At 37.0% G+C, this 16,257-nt stretch overlaps 2 protein-coding genes across 4 annotated transcripts in view; both read right to left on the bottom strand.

Moving 5' to 3' along the window:
- Positions 1-5,823: 5,823 nt before the first annotated feature.
- On the bottom strand, positions 5,824-11,123 carry LOC127962625 (zinc finger protein 16-like). The gene is made up of 3 exons (XM_052562248.1): positions 10,308-11,123; positions 8,658-8,840; positions 5,824-8,113 (listed from the first exon to the last, which is right to left on the bottom strand). Exons 1-3 carry the CDS (start codon positions 11,002-11,004, stop codon positions 7,404-7,406), a joined length of 1,590 nt encoding a protein of 529 aa, XP_052418208.1. The 5' UTR covers positions 11,005-11,123; the 3' UTR covers positions 5,824-7,403.
- A 523-nt stretch (positions 11,124-11,646) lies between these two features.
- The window catches only part of rgs12a (regulator of G protein signaling 12a), a 34,571-nt gene continuing 29,960 nt past the window's right edge, over positions 11,647-16,257 (bottom strand). For 2 of the 3 annotated variants that reach the window (XM_052562329.1, XM_052562330.1), the window contains exons 15-18: positions 16,182-16,240; positions 15,694-15,805; positions 14,598-15,065; positions 11,647-12,790 (exon numbers count right to left, since the gene is read on the bottom strand). In XM_052562329.1, coding sequence (XP_052418289.1) covers positions 12,549-12,790; positions 14,598-15,065; positions 15,694-15,805; positions 16,182-16,240 — 881 coding nt within the window. In that variant the 3' untranslated portion in view covers positions 11,647-12,548. The remainder of the gene's footprint in view (positions 12,791-14,597; positions 15,066-15,693; positions 15,806-16,181; positions 16,241-16,257) is intronic. The other variant, XM_052562331.1, reaches the window with a different exon arrangement.

Genomic DNA, 16,257 nt, shown 5'->3' with positions numbered 1-16,257 from the left:
TCAGTAGATGATGTGGAGTTAGACCTGTCACTTAAGTTTCATGTTGATGCCTTTGAGCATGTTATCTCTGTCACAACTGCAAGAACAAAGTGTTTCAGGTGTGGGAAAGTTGGACATCTAATAAAAAATAAACATTAAGGGCCTTGTAGGTAAGTAATAATATTTTGTAACAGATAGCCAGTGAAGAGACTGTAAAATAGGGGCAATGTGATCATATTTTTATAGTAAAGTAGGTTTATGTATAGTTTTAAGTACAGACGTGACATGAGGTTCACTTACTGAATTTCATTTTGGGTGAAGGTAAATTTGCAATTTATATCAGTAGGAAAAACAGAATTGAGTAAAGGGAAAGGTGTTGATTGATTTCAAGTTTTATAAAACTATGGAAGATACGTCAACTTTTGAAATGATTTGGTGCAATCAAGAAGCATTGTGTACTGTTTTTGAAGGAAATCTGGTGTATATGTGTATATATATATATCTATATATATCTATATATAAATTATTGTTCGTATTGTCACTTGATTATTTGTATTTATTCTCAACCCCCCCGTCTGTTCTCTCTCTCCCTCTCTCTATCCTTCCTCTAATCTTTCCGTTTCATTACATACACAAAATATTTTATTTTCAGGACAAACAGCTCTCATTTCTTTGGCCTCATGCGCTCAGACTTCAGCCCAGAAGGTATTTCTGCCGTGGATGCTGTGTATTCCTCTCCAGTTTGATTTATTGATCACCTGCCTTCACCTGAAGCATATTGTGCCTAGGCATGTTAAAACTCAAACTATCCTTTAATAAATGACTTTCGTAGGTGTTCTTTTGGTTGTCTACAGGATGTAACAGTATGGATCAAGAAAATGAAAGTGGACAGCTGTGGACAGTTGGATATTGAACTTGGGAAAGTGTATTTGTTCTGTCAAAAATTATGACATTGGTCTTGGGTGCCAGTTGTTTTTTCTCTTTTTTCATTTGCATGTTCACTCTCACAGCAGCAAACATAAAAATCGGTAAAGAAATGGTTGTATGATAGTGAAAACAAACAAAAATTATTCGAAATTCTTATGTGGCAATTTCTAACTTCTCATATTTTTTTAACTATACAGTAATAAACATGATAATCAATAAATAAATAAAAATAGGCTGCATCTGCATACGTTTGGTGTCATGATGGCATTGATGTTTTCATGGAATATATTTAGTGAATCATAATATCATTTTATATATCATAACCTAAAAAAATAATGTGTATCTTAATGTAACTTACTTGCATTTTGTACAAAATATTAAGCATTTAAATAAAAGCATTTAAATAAAATTTTAGTTTTACTTAAGCACATATGCCTGATCTTCCAAGAAGGGAACTTTGCAAGTTATACATTTCATCTCTTTTAAAGCGTTGATTCTTTCACTTGTATAATTTTGTGTTTAAATGAAAAGTAGGGACAGAAAAAAACTAATTAACTTCCTACTGACAATAAATGGTCTGAATTTACAGAGAAGTGCTGAATAATTATGTAAGACATTTCATCTACTCAAACCTTTTAGATAATTTTAAAAGGATGGCAAGCAATGTGATATTTCATTAAAATGAATAGCTAATATCAGGTACAGGTTTAATGAGGCGCATTGTTATAGCTAATGAAGTGATGTTTTTTTAATAAATAGATATAATTCATCATTAATTCACAATATGAGTCTTAGCACATTTTTTCCTAGGTTAATGTCTAGTCTTAAGGCTTATGGCATTATCAGAGCTGTTCTCAAAGAACACAATGAGTGTTTGTGGCTTACTGAAATATTAAAAGCAAATACATTAGATTATGCTCAGCGGTAACCTTTCAGACTTCCCAGAAATGCATGAAAATACCAAGTATTAATGATTCTGTCTACTTCTGCTACCAAAGATGCATTGCATGCAATGTAGTATGGTTAAAACTACTATCTCAGGCATATTTTGTAAAAAGAGCAGATTTTTATAGATGACATTTCATGTCTTAATTGTGCCTTTAAAGATTAGATTTGTACTGGAAACCAGTGGAACCACACTTATTGTTTTCTCCCAAATCTATTCTAGTTTGTATGCATCAACTCCCTTCAGTTGAATGAATGCAGTGTGTATAATTGAATTGCCATTTCAGAAAAACAATTCTGTCTTTTGCATTTGAGTTGGTTGGTTGGATTTTATTACTAATTTCAGATAAACACTTCAATATTCATCATCTAACTCTGAAAATGGCATAAAGAAAAGGCCTTCATTCCCAGTGTGTGAAATCAACCAAGCCTAACATTTATGGTCTGGTTTATTGTATTCATACCCCGACAATTCCAGTGGATTCTATCAAATGAATTGAACAGTTATGAAGGCTAGAAAGCAGCCTTAAATGATTGCTCTGCCAATGTGACATGTTGATGCACCTGAGGATCTAGTATCTGTTAATAGAGTGTAACTGCAGTCAGGTGCAGAAAATTATGGTTTTTAACAGACATGAACATTTCCTGTGCAAAAAGGGATACTGTAGATGTTATGGTGTATTTTTAGCTTAATATGTCCATGTAGCTGAACCATGGGAGCGCTGATGTGCAAGCATTCGTACCGACATCAGTGCATAGAGCAGTGACGCTTTAAATTGATCTTGGTCCTGTCATTGTGTAATGCTTGTGGCAGTGTGTAGGTGAAAATTCAATACTGAATGGAAGCACAGCAATCCAGTAATTCATGCACTCAGGTAAAAAGGGTTGAAATGCATGTGCACAAAACATTCTCTTCACCAAGACAAATCAGAACCTTCACAAACAGCAAGGTTACACTACAACAATTAGGTGTCTAAATGTGTGTACACTTTTGAACAAGGTCACATGATACGTCAGAAATCCAAACGTTTAAAGATGAGCAAGGTTGTTACATATTCAGGTTCTGACTTTTGACTTTCTCTGTCCAGATCTTTCTATTCAAGTTTATCTGTATAGCGCTTTCCATGATAGTTTCTACAATGTATTTAATAGTAGCTGATCAGTGGTGACTGTCAGTTAATGTACATAAAGCAGAAATGTACGGAAAATCTATTAAAGACGTAGTCAAACAGATGATGCAGTTATTAATGAAGTTTTTAGAAAGAGAGCGAGAGAGACAGAGACACACAGAGAAAGAGAGAGAGAGAGCTTGTGTGAACCTCTGTGTCTCTAAACAGCGTGTTATTACCTCACTAGTGAGAAATGTCATGTGTAGCCTTTAAGTTGCTACACTAAATAGGCTAACTTGTAAAATCGTCAGGGCAGCGCTGACAACACATTTTCGTGCAAACTGCATGAGCATTATTACAGTTAACTTTGCAGATATGGAACTGCTATGCGGTTAAGAGAGCTGCCTGGAACTACCTTCGCCGTGCGTTTCCCGGAAAATAATTGCACACCTCAGAACATTCGTCAGCCAATCAGATTCAAGCATTCAACGGCCCCATAGTATAATAAGTTGCAGTTCAACTTATAGCAAAATTCGGTAGTTCTGCATGTTGTTTCAGGGTTCGCATCTCTTCTCAGGTGCTCTGGATCCAGACTGAAGCTTGTCTAAATCCTAGATTACATCCCATGGTGGCAGAGAAACAAATAAAGAGACATAATTAGCAGATTTAATCCAGATTTAAACAGAGAGAGTGTGTCAGAACCCCGAACATTATCAGGAAGGCTATTCCAGAGTTTGGGAGCCAAATACAAAAAAACTCTACCTACTTTAGCGGACTTTGCTATCCTAGAAACTACCAAAAGTCCAGCGTTTTGTGGTAGTAGAATAGTTAGGTATGCAGGAGCTAAACAATCAAGTCTCGGTCTAATATAACACACAGATTTTTGACTGAAGTGAAAGTAACAGTACATCCGTCTTGCAAATTTTAATCCAAGAGATTGTGTTCACTATTATTTTTTGGTCCAATAAGTAATATTTCTGTCTTATTCATTGCTGCCGTGAAACTACTTTGTTTGGTCTTCCAAAAGAGGACACAACTAGAAATCATTGGTTTAGTTCCAGAACAGTTCAACCCAAATATTCAGATGTGTGCAGCACATCTTATGGAGGACTGTTTCCTGACCCTTGAAGAGTCTGTGCTCAAAGGCTGTTTCTGGAAAGTGGGGCAAAGGACAGTCTGGCGCTTCTGACTCACAGCCTATTAATAATGTTTTATATTTAAAGGATTTGCCTCTGATGATTCAAATGCGAGTTTTGTGCATTGTAGAGTAGCGCTTGTTGTCTGTCGTTTCTTCAATCACAAATGCAGACATGGTTTTATCAATACGCGGCATGATACACAGTCACTATCAATACGCGGCATGATACACAGTCACTATCATTGTGAAACTGTATAGGTCCACACTTTCAAAATTACAAATGTGAAATGTTGCTTCATCCTTGGTTTATTTTTGTTTAAAAGAAGATAACCTGGAGTTACTCAGTTTGAAAACCCCCTTTATGTAGTTGTTCCCATTCCATCCCTCACAGACTCAGTGCTGGAAAGCGGCAGCAGGTAAGTGAGGTTTTGTTTAGCATTCATTAATGAATTTGGCTGCTCACCCATTGTGTCTAGCGAACACCCCACACATGTGCTCTTATGTGATGGATAAAATTAGCCCCTCTTCATAAATCGCCTGCAGCTCCAGAACAAGAGCCCAGGTGTTTACATTGTGTCTGCAAAGCCGCTAGTGGCCAGGAATTGCTTAATGCTTATTGCCTCAAATAATGAAAACGTACTGGCAGTTTCATTGCAAATATTTAATGAGTCTTCAGAATGAATGGTTGCATTCTTTTTATAGCAATCTCATGCAACTAAGTTTGGACACACTTGAATTTGTTACTCATGATCTAAAAACTATATTATTATTTTTTTTTTTTTTAATTGCTTTTTTGTTTGCAATCATAAAACAAAACAAAAAATAATAAAAATAAAAAGGTGTTCTATAAATCATCACAGGTGCATAATGAGAAAGAATGGTTAAAAAAAAGGTAACAGAAATGGATAATGCTTTTTAAATAAATATTTTATGTAAATTTCCTTTGAATGAAATATTTTAAATATACGGTTTAGAAAAACAAACTTTTGTAACCCTTTTCAGCTTTATTTGTATATTATATACACTAATTAATGCATACATTTTATATAAATTTGACTATGATATTTATATTTTTCTTTTGATATATATATATATATATATATATATATATATATTTGTCCTTAGGTAAGTCAACTCCAAATGGCTTTTGAAGAAGTTATTATTATTATGCATTCACTTTTCTTTATTTTTCTGATCTTTACGCGATGGATTTTTAACTTAAACTTATGAAAAACTACAGTATATATGTATACCTTTGACATGTATACTCTTAAATAAATACAAACCATTTGTTAATTGCTCAACGTTTAGTGTAGATTTATTTTTATCACTATGTATTACTCAAATTTCATCTATAATCAAAAATTGATTTTGTGTTGCCAACTTTTGCTACATCCATGTGAGTATGTGTTGCTTTTCCTCAAAGTGTTTTCCTGGAAAAGAGTCTTGCCCTGCAATCTCCTGGAGAAATGACAAGTTCAGCTGGCAGTGTGTTATTAAGGCGTCGTGATTACTGACGGAGACTTGTCACCCTCTAATAGAGAAAAATAGTTCCTGTGGCTGGATGTTGTTCTTTCTCGCAGTCTCTCCTGACATATACGTTCCCCTCTCTTAAATCTCACAACAACGTTTTCCCATGCATATCTGAGAGACATTTACAGGAGAAATGTCCAGCAATCAACCTGTCAAGAGCACTCCACAGCTGTTTAAAAATCAAGCACATCCTTTCGTACACAAGTGTTATATTTAATGTGCTTCAGTAGCATGTTAGGATGTCAACAACCGCTTACTTACAAATACATAAACAACTTGAATCATATCCTAAGAGTATTTATTAGTGACAGTTCAGTTTTTTTCAGTACAGTTCGCCTCGTACAGATCATTCAAAGTTATTACCGAGACATGACAAATTGTACCTTTTTTTGTGCTATTTAATCTGTAATATTCAAGCTATTTCAAGATCACTGCTATGAGAAAGTCTTAAAATAAATCTGATGGATTGCTTGTATTTCCAACACATAATTAACTTCATACAGTCATTCCCATCAAGTGCGTCCAGGTCCATTTCTGAATGACACATCTTTTCTAAATCCATTCCCCCCCCCCCCGGGTATATTTTTCCAAACTTCTAAGATGTTAAAATACAGGCAGACATATATAAACAAATTCACTGATATAAATAAATAAGGTGTTAATAGTGCGATCACATATTTAAACTGAAAACACACACATACGCTGACTGTCCCGGTGGTGCAGTGACATAAGTCCTCCACACGATGGCAGCACTCACGCTCAAAACGATACTACAGGGATGAAATGTAACATTGCAGTGCAGTTGATCATGATTTTGAACCAACTTTCAATTATATAAAAAATGGATTACATTAGTCGTATGCTCGGCAACCCTAATAACACTTAGCGATTAGAATGTAACTTGCAAATGTATCAAATAATATTCCTTGTTTTATCTCATAAATTTTCTCAGGCATTTATGATCAGACTTGATTTGGTTTGGATGCATGCCAAGGTATTCTTTCCCAGCTGGCACCTTGATATCAATCGGACATCAAATATTAGTCAAGACTTGATCAAGATGCTGTAACATCATTATAAACTCAGTTTGGATGGCAGTTTCTTTCATTGGTAATTGGGTAAAAACAGTAAATTAATCGCACACTGACATTGCTTTAATGTATATGATGCCATTATATTTTTTGACGTTCACGTTACATCCAATCAATGTCATGTCAAGTTTTTGAAGTCAGTTTGATTTGCATATTTGACAAATTACAGATGGAAGAGGGAATGTCATGTTGAATCATGATTAATGTATAATTATTTAACTTACAAGACTCGCTATTGTTGAATTAGTTTTTTATAAGGCATATTTCACTGTTAATCTGGCCCTGGGGCCCGGCTATCTGCTTCTAAACAGAGTCAGAAACACTTTGTAGAAAAAAAGTCAGAAAAAAAAGAACAATTAAAACACATCAGTGCAGTCTTGAAATACTGTATATGGACACTCAAACACCTTCTATGTTTGACGCTGGAAGAAATGGTTGCAAAATGTTTTAACAAGCAGCAAGTTACCGTTAAAGATGTCGTTAACTATTGTGAATGAAAAAGATGTCCTTATTCATACACAGCTTTATATTTATGATGAAACCTGATGTTGTTTTTTAGTCATAACGACCTCTCTCTCTCTCAAATCTCTCATCGGCCGAACTCCTTTCTCGGACTTGGATCCCGAACCAGCAGTCGAGAAAGTAACATACCATTTTTTGTACACACTTGTCTCGCGGCTGTTACCCAGTTTGCACCTTGTCTTCCTGCGCCCATGCCGGACTGTGGCCACTGGCTAACTGGGTAGCCGGCATACAGCGATGACTCTTATATGTGCCCAGGTGCCTGAAGCTCCGCCCACACTGGTAGCAAGAGTAGGGCGTAGCGCCGCTGTGAATGCGCATGTGTGTGTATAAGTTGCCCAGCTCTTTAAATCTGCGTCCGCACTGGGGACAAGCGTAGGGACTCTCTCCCGTGTGCACACGCTGGTGTCGTTTCAGTCCGGACAGCACTGGGAAGCCCTTTCCGCACTGGGGGCAGGGGAAGGGGCTCTGGGCTCCGCTGTGGCTGAGGCGGTGGCTCTTCAGGCGCGCGGCGTGCCGGAAACGCTCTCCGCACTCAGGGCAAACGAAGGGTTTCTCGCCGGTGTGGATGCGCTGGTGCTGCCGCAGGTTGCCCAGATAGTTGAAATGACGCCCGCAGTCGCCACACTCATATCCACCCTCCACTTTCTTCTCCCGTGCACCCCGGCCAACAGGTCTTTCTGTGCCTCCCAGAGCTCGGCCCGCCTCACCCGAGTCGCTCTCCCCACGAGAGGAAGGACCACCCGGGGCCGACTGCAGAGTGCTCTCGCCGTGATGCATGAGCTTGATGTGCTCCTCCAGGAAAGAGGAGTCAGGGCAAAGAGTTCCACAGAAGGGGCAGATGAAGGTGTGAGAGGAGAACTGCTGACCTGGAAACAGGGAACAGTCAGTGAATATTTCCAAAAAATTATGTGAAAAAGAAGACAAAAGATAAAGTTCATTGAATTCATATTTTTATACAATGCATTGTGACTGATTAACATACACACTAGTTTAAATGTTTAGGGATAATTGTTTTTAGATTTTATTTATTTAGCAAGGATGCATTCAAATGATAAATTACTATTTCAAATAAATGCTGCTCTATCTGACTTTAGTTTCATCAAAGAATTATGAAAAATATGTAGTATGTTTTCTAAGAAAATATTTTTTTTTATATTTGTAATATTTCTTGAGCACCAAGTCAGCGTATTAGAATGATTTCTGAAGGATCATATGTCACTGGAGACTGGAGTAAAGATGCTGGAAATTCAGCCTTGCCATCACAGGAATAAATTACATTTTAATATATATTTAAATAGAAAAATAATTAAATAGTGGTGTCAGAGGTGCACAACAGATAATGCTTCCCAGCTGCATTCACGCAAATTTCGCATTGAAACCAAAACATTCTCTTTCTTTAAAAACACAAACCTGGCTCCATCCTCTCCATACTGTCCTCCACCGGGCTGCTCCTGTCTTCCTGCGGGGAGCCCTGAGTGTCCAGGGCGAAATGGTCAGACACTGACCTCAGACTTCCTCTTCCTCCTTCAGAGTCTTCGGTTTCATCCTCGTCATCCACAGTTGGAACATCTTCACATTTTGTTTCAGTATCACCTAAAGAAGCAGAGGAGAACCGGGATCAATGCAACTGGGTTATTCAGATTTTTTAGCAGCAGTCATTATAACGATAAATTAAATGTATAACTGAAGCAAGGCAAAAAAAAAATAGTGTGCTTAAATCTGACAAGCACTTGTGAAATGTGAAAATATTACATAACATATTGCAGCAACAACAGCAACATAAAACATGTATGCATGAATACCACAATACATGCATCCTATGGGCAAGTAGAAGCAAACAATATGCAATTAAACATATTAAGATTGTATGCTGTATGTAAATGTGTACACAATACATTAACGCTGTATGCATCTATATACATACTGCAATGAGTGCATCCTTTATAGAAGTTTATGCATCTATATATTTTATAATGCATGTGATATTAAATGTATGCATACGTCAATTAATGCATTCTATAAACATGCATGTGATGCTTGCATATCAAATGCATACTATATGCAACTTCATATAAACTACAAAGTATTAAATTTATACACATGCATATTTTACACAACTGCATTTATCTATATACAACACATGCAGACTGTACACTATATGCAAACATATAAGACAAAGTGCATGCATATTATATGCAACCACATGAATACTATAATCAACTAGACACATACTAAAAAGAAAATGTATACCAGGATACATTAATGCTATATGCAGCTATATAAAAACATACTGCACTGAGCGCATCATTTTTAGAAGTATATGCATCTATATATTTTATAATGCATGTGATATTAAATGTATGCATACGACAATTAATGCATTCTATAAACACTATATGCAAACATATAAGACAAAGTGCATGCATATTATATGCAACCACATGAATACTATAATCAACTAGACACATACTAAAAAAAAATGTATACCAGGATACATTAATGCTATATGCAGCTATATAAACAAATACTGCACTGAGCGCATCATTTTTAGAAGTATATGCATCTATATATTTTCTAATGAATGTAATGTATTAAATTTATACATACGTTAATTAATGCATACTACAAACACGCATGTAATGCATGCATATCACCTGCATACTATATACAACTACATATATACTACAAAGAAAGCATTCAAACTATACACATGCATATTTTACACAACTGCATTCATCTATATACAACACATGCAGACTATACAATATATGCAAACATATAAGACACCGTGCATGCATATTATAATCAACCACATGCATACTATAATCAACTAGACACATACTAATAAGAAAACGTATACCACGATACAAGAATAAAATATGCATCTATATACATATTGCAATGCATGGCATGCACACTATATACATGCTACAGTGCATGTATACTTTAAACAGCTATATTCGTCTAATACACAATATGCATTATGTAATGCATGCAAAGAAATGCATGAATATTACAGTCCGTGTCTACAACACTCTAGGTTATACGATTAAGCAGTACCTTTAAACTCAGCAGAGTTGAGCTCGACTCCTGAAATCCACTCATAGTCGTACATGCGCTTGCTGGCAGACGGTAGCATGCTGAAGATGTCCGTGTCAGCGTCGGTGTCGGTGTCTGCGGCTCCGCTGTCCGTCCACAGGCTCAGAGACGCGTGCGGCTGCGACTCGGACCCAAAGGCCTGGTTGCTGTGGTCGCTCTCCAGTTCAGCAGCACCGCGCTGGTTCTTATCCTTCATCAGATAGTCGCAGATCGCGTTGATGTTCTCCTTCTTCACCACGGGCGTCCCGGGTTTGGTTTTCTTCGGGTCCGCGCCGTGTTTCTGGCCCGGTTGATGCTCTGCTTTCCTGAAGTCCAGGCTGCTGGAGCTAGACCCCCTCCCGTCCTTCTCCGTGGACTCCAGCTTGGCTTTGAGCAGCTCGATCTCGTCGGTTTTCTCGCGGAGCTCCATCTTCAGGACTCTGATCCGGACGCTGACCAGCTTGCGTATCTCGGACAGTGCGGACTCCAGCACCACCGTGATGTTCCTGCCCAGGTGCTCCGTGATCTCGGTCACCGAGCACACCAGCTGCTCGTCGGGCTCGAGCTCGGAGAAATCCTCCTCGTCTCGGCTGAAGGACCCCGCGTTGTCCATAAAGGCGGCCTGGGACTCCGAGGACGGCCCTGTTTCCACGTAGCAGTGGTTTCTCTTTCGGTTCATGCTGAAGAGCACAGGCACTCGACGCAGATGGGATGGGACAGTGTTTTGAAAGCGATGGACACTGAGGATACAGCAGACACCACAGAACACCTGAAGAACTTCCTCCCACTTCGGAAGTTGACAAAAAATAAACAGCGCCCCCTAAAGAGCCATCCTGTAGCTGCCACAGACAGACAGACAGACAGACAGATAGATAGACAGATAGACAGACAGAAAGACAGACAGACAGACAGACAGATAGACAGATATATAGATAGATAGATAGATAGATAGATAGATAGATAGATAGATAGATAGATAGATAGATAGATAGATGTACGCTTTCATAAGTAGCACAGGTATATTTATAGCAATAGCCAAGGATACATAAATTCCCTACAATAAATATATCAAAACTTAATTATTGATTAGTCATATGCACTGCCAAGAACTTTATTTGGGCAACTTTAATAGTGATTTTCTCTATATATACAATATATATATATATATATATATATATATATATACAATATATATATATATATATATATATATATAGAAACAGAGAGAGAGAGAGATAAAACAAATTTTCAACCTCAGATTCCAGATCTTTGACTTTGAATACTTTATACTAAATAGCCTATACACTACACAATTTATCATACACCTTCATATATTTGTCTTCAAAGACTGCTGGCTGTGCTCTTAAAAATAGTTTGACCGGCACAACATAGCTTATCAAAGCTAGTAGCCCATAGAAAATAAGAAAGGTGTGTTTAAGCAGGTTGGAAAGGAAAAGAAGATTTTTTTCAGGCAGGATAAATTCTGTCTTGTATAATGGGCACTAGATGTCAGTCTTTAAACGTGTTTTAGACTTATTGTACAACCACGTCTCACTTGCTATTGGTTTGCTTCATTTTACTCTGTTGTTGGATCTTTTCCCAATTTTCAGTTGTTCTTTGATGTGAACTTTTCAGCAAATATGTATATATGTAATTTGGCATGCTCCTGCTCTTTCTCCTAAAGGTTCCCCTTTGAAGTATAAATGTACCTCAATGACAACAAATACTTAAAAATAGTCACAGTAAAACACAGAGCCCCACACTTAGAACAAAACAGATGACAAAAAAAAAAAAACTTTTTTAATAGTAACTGATTCATTTGTGTCTTTTAAAACTTAATGTTTTTAACATAAGACTAGATGTGTTTATTTTTCCAAAATTACAGTACAAGACAACCTTAAAAAAATCTTCCATGTAAAGGAATTAATGTGACTTGATGGACTAGATTCTACTATAACTACTGAAATCATTTAACTTTTACCTCCCACTAAAACTTCCCAGCTTGTTACATTGAAATTCTGATGTGCACTATGATCCCAATCTAACACTGAACAGAGTTTATCTTTTTATCATTATCATTAAATAAAGAACGATCTAAAGTTACATTTAAACAAATAACCCTTTCAATCTTAGGTTATTAACATTATTAACATTAACAATATTTTCCACATACACAATTTGGCTCCATATCAGTCTTTGAAAATGCCCAGCAAGCAGCTTCCTTCAGACAAACGTTGCTTTGTATTGCACTGTGTCGCTCTCGTTGACTTCCAGCACCCCGCTGAGGGGACGGGGCGCTTCTGTGGAGGGGTAAATGCCATTTTTCATTTTGGTCTGGCACTGGCGAAGCTCAGCTGCGTAACCCTCAAAGCTGTCCTCCAGAGTAACCCCCTTGTCCAGCACTTTGGCTGCTGACGAGGGGTGGGTGTTGACAGCTGAAGTGCATGCGTTTCCTTCTTCAGAACCTGGAGAAAAGTTTGCAAACAAGTCAGTACCACACAGAATCTGCTTTGGTTGATTGGTAAATGGAAGTCAAGTTACAAATTACTTCTTGATTTATTGACATGATTATCACAGCCTTGTTCAAGTCTGAACATGGAAATGTTTTAGAATACTGGATAAATATTTTAGGCGGTTAACACATTGATTTTGTTATTAGACAGCATGTTGTAGGCCATTGTTTTTAATAATATAACACTAATGAATAGTAAAAATGTTCACTGTTGATTGTTACTCTGACTGTGAGCAACGCCACTTTGATAATGACCATGCAACCACAAAGTGGCAGTATGTCCTCATTGGTAAATACTCAGCACGCGCACTCTTTTAGGATGGTGTCTTCATAAAATATTTGTGAAGTTGCTTGAGATTTCATGCAGTCGTCTTAACTTAAAAGTCCCAGTAAGTTGGAAAGATTTTTTTTTTTTTGCAAAAACATGCTTTGAGGTTTCAGAGTAATTTCAGTTCTGGAACAACAAGTTCCAGTATGTTTTTCAAATGCAATCAAGGCTATCACGAATGAAAAAAGTTCAGATGCAGTAAAGTAAAGTAAGGAAAGGAGCATAAAGAAACATGACAACACTAGGAAAGTAAAAGGATGACAAACAAGATCACAGGCAGGTCTAGACTGATTTTGCTAACATTTATTAGATCTAATCAGATTGACAGAATCAACATGATCACTACAAAGGAAACAGGGTGGCAAGCAAATCAACAATGCGACTGTTTGAGAACATAGTGTACAGCTTCAATCTTAAGGTGTTTACAAAGTGTATTGTGAAATAGTGTAATACTGAACACCTCACATTCAGCATTGTTGAATCGCACTCTAGGCAATGATTAGATGGGAGAGACACATTTGCACAGTTCGTATCAAAAGGAAATGTCCAAAATGAACAAACAAGGAATATGAGAGATTTGTAAATGATTATTTACAACACAGTCTTGATACACCCATGTGAACACTTTCAGATTACAACATGATCTAGAGTGTGTCTTATTTTCATAAGGATGCGTCAAAACAAGTAAGACAAATTAATGCCTTTTTAATTGACTAGTCTACAGTACAGAGAAACTGGCAATGATCCAAATGTAATAATGTAATGTAAAGATGTTTATTAGTGCATACTCCATATTGTTTCACATACTTTTCTTTAACATCAGGCAGTTTATAGTACATACGGTTGCATATGTAGTTTATAGCACATGTGCAGTAAACTAGCATTCAATTTCAAGCACAGCTACATCATCATTCAAAAATGTTGTGTCAGTATGATTATAAAAATAATAATTATTCAGCAAGTAAACATAAATTTAAACTGATCTAATGTGACAATAAAATGTATTTATAATGTAGCAAAATATTTCTTTTTCAAATAAACGCTGTTCTTTTAAAAGTTCTATTCAGTAAAATATCCTGGAAAAGTATCACGCTTTCCACAAAATATAAACTGTTTTCAACATTATGATAAGAAGAAAGTTATTTTTAATTGTGATAATATTTCACAGTATTACCGTTTTCCCTACATTTTTAAATAAATAAATGTAACCTTTTGAGCATAAGAAACATCTTAATGTTACCGACCCCAAACTTTTGAATGATAATGCATGTGTATAAATATTAAGTTGACACTAGTGAGATCAATACTATCAAGTGTATGTCAGGTGAATTTGGGATGTGTGTTTTTATCATTGCATGAATCCATTCAAACATGCCACACACCGCACACACACACACTGCCACACTCACAGCTAGTCAGCGGGGAGGAATACCTGGGCTGAGATGCCTGTGTAAGCAAGGCGGAGGAGTGAAGTTGGCCTCAGGTAGACTGCCTTCATAAGGGGGCGGAGAGTTCGGCGGAGATGGAAGCAGAGTAGAGTTAGGGCTGCTGATGTCACCCTCCCCCACAAGAGTCAGGTCACCCAGCCCATCCTCGTCCTGACCCTGCGGACCAGAGGAGTGAAGGATGGGGGAGAGAGAGGCAGTGAAAGGGGGCGAGTCAGGGCTGGGTGCACGGGGGTGTCCGTTTGAGGAGCTGGGTTTAGGAGGCTGGGGGGTTGTGGTGGTGGTGGTGGTGTGGCCGGGTTTATGGGAGGTGGGGGTTGAGCAGGCAGGGGGTTGGGGTTTGGGATCAGGGTTCACACGAAGAAAGTCTGGAAGCACCAGGTCTTCTTTTCTCAACAAGCCTCTCTGGTCGTCAACACGACTGCTCTGAGCACGACTCAGTAACTCGAAGAATTCTAGAAAAGAAGAGTATTTCAACAATAATTAGGGTATATAAAATGTTCTTATTATTAGCAAAACCTAAAACTATAAAAACTTTTTTTTTTGAAAAAGAATATAACAAATAAAATAATAAAGTATAATAATAAATTAATAAAAATATATATGATATATTATATGATTATAATATATATATAGTGCCATGCACTGATATTGGAAGCCTTGGTAAATATGAGCAAAGGCGAATATGAAAATAAATCTGAATCTTTTTGAGCTTTCATTCCAAAAATTCACAAAACTATAAACTTTCATTGTAATTAAACAATTTAAATTGGGGGGGGGGGGGGGGCTCACAAAATTAAATAAATGTACTAAAAAAATTAAAACAAAAACAAATATAACATTAAAATGTATATTTAAAAAATAAAACATTAATAAATGCTTGAATACTTTATAAATAATACTGAAATAACATTGGAAAATATCAAATCATTTCAAAGAATGTAAACTGTTTAAGCTAAAAAAGTCAAACTTTCTTAATTTACTAGGTTTTAACAGGTGTTAAGTATGAATTAAGTCCTTTTTGACAGAAAACAATGGAAAAAGAACACAATAAAAAGTCAGAGATAGGTGTGTAATATGTACCCTCTGCTTCATCTATATGATTCTTTTTCCCTTTCTTCCTCTCTGATGCAGCTGTCCGGGGATGCTTGTCTTCACCATCTTTCGACGGTTGTCCTGCCAAGCTTTCATCTCTCTAGCAATGCAGTAAAGACAGAAATGATGAGCTATGATGAATGAATCCTGGGCTGGATGTCTTATAGACTGGCATGTTCATGAAGGTTTTATTCCCTTTATAAAATAGGAATCATGTCTGTACAGTGTACAAAGCCATTTCTAATGCACACTGATATCTCAAAATGTAACACAAACATAATTCATGCATGTAACCACAAGTTCATGCTCACCACATCCATGAATGCTTAGAGTTAGTAACATAAAGAGAATCTTATTTAACTTAAGATGCATTTAGTTTTTGCATGATGCCTGCAGTTTAAGTATATTGGATAGTTAGAGGATTGAAGCAGGCATGACATCTCACACACTACTGTATTTCCTGAAGTCACTCTCACCTCTCTTGGCAGACTTTTCTTGGCAGCTGGTGTTTTGGAGTTGAGTGTTTTAGACTTGGCTGGTAGAGAAGTACAA

Source organism: Carassius gibelio, chromosome B7 (genome assembly GCF_023724105.1).
Source record: "Carassius gibelio isolate Cgi1373 ecotype wild population from Czech Republic chromosome B7, carGib1.2-hapl.c, whole genome shotgun sequence".
NCBI lineage: Eukaryota > Metazoa > Chordata > Actinopteri > Cypriniformes > Cyprinidae > Carassius > Carassius gibelio.
Note: the sequence above shows the minus strand (reverse complement) of the source record. Positions and strands in the feature narration are given on the sequence as shown.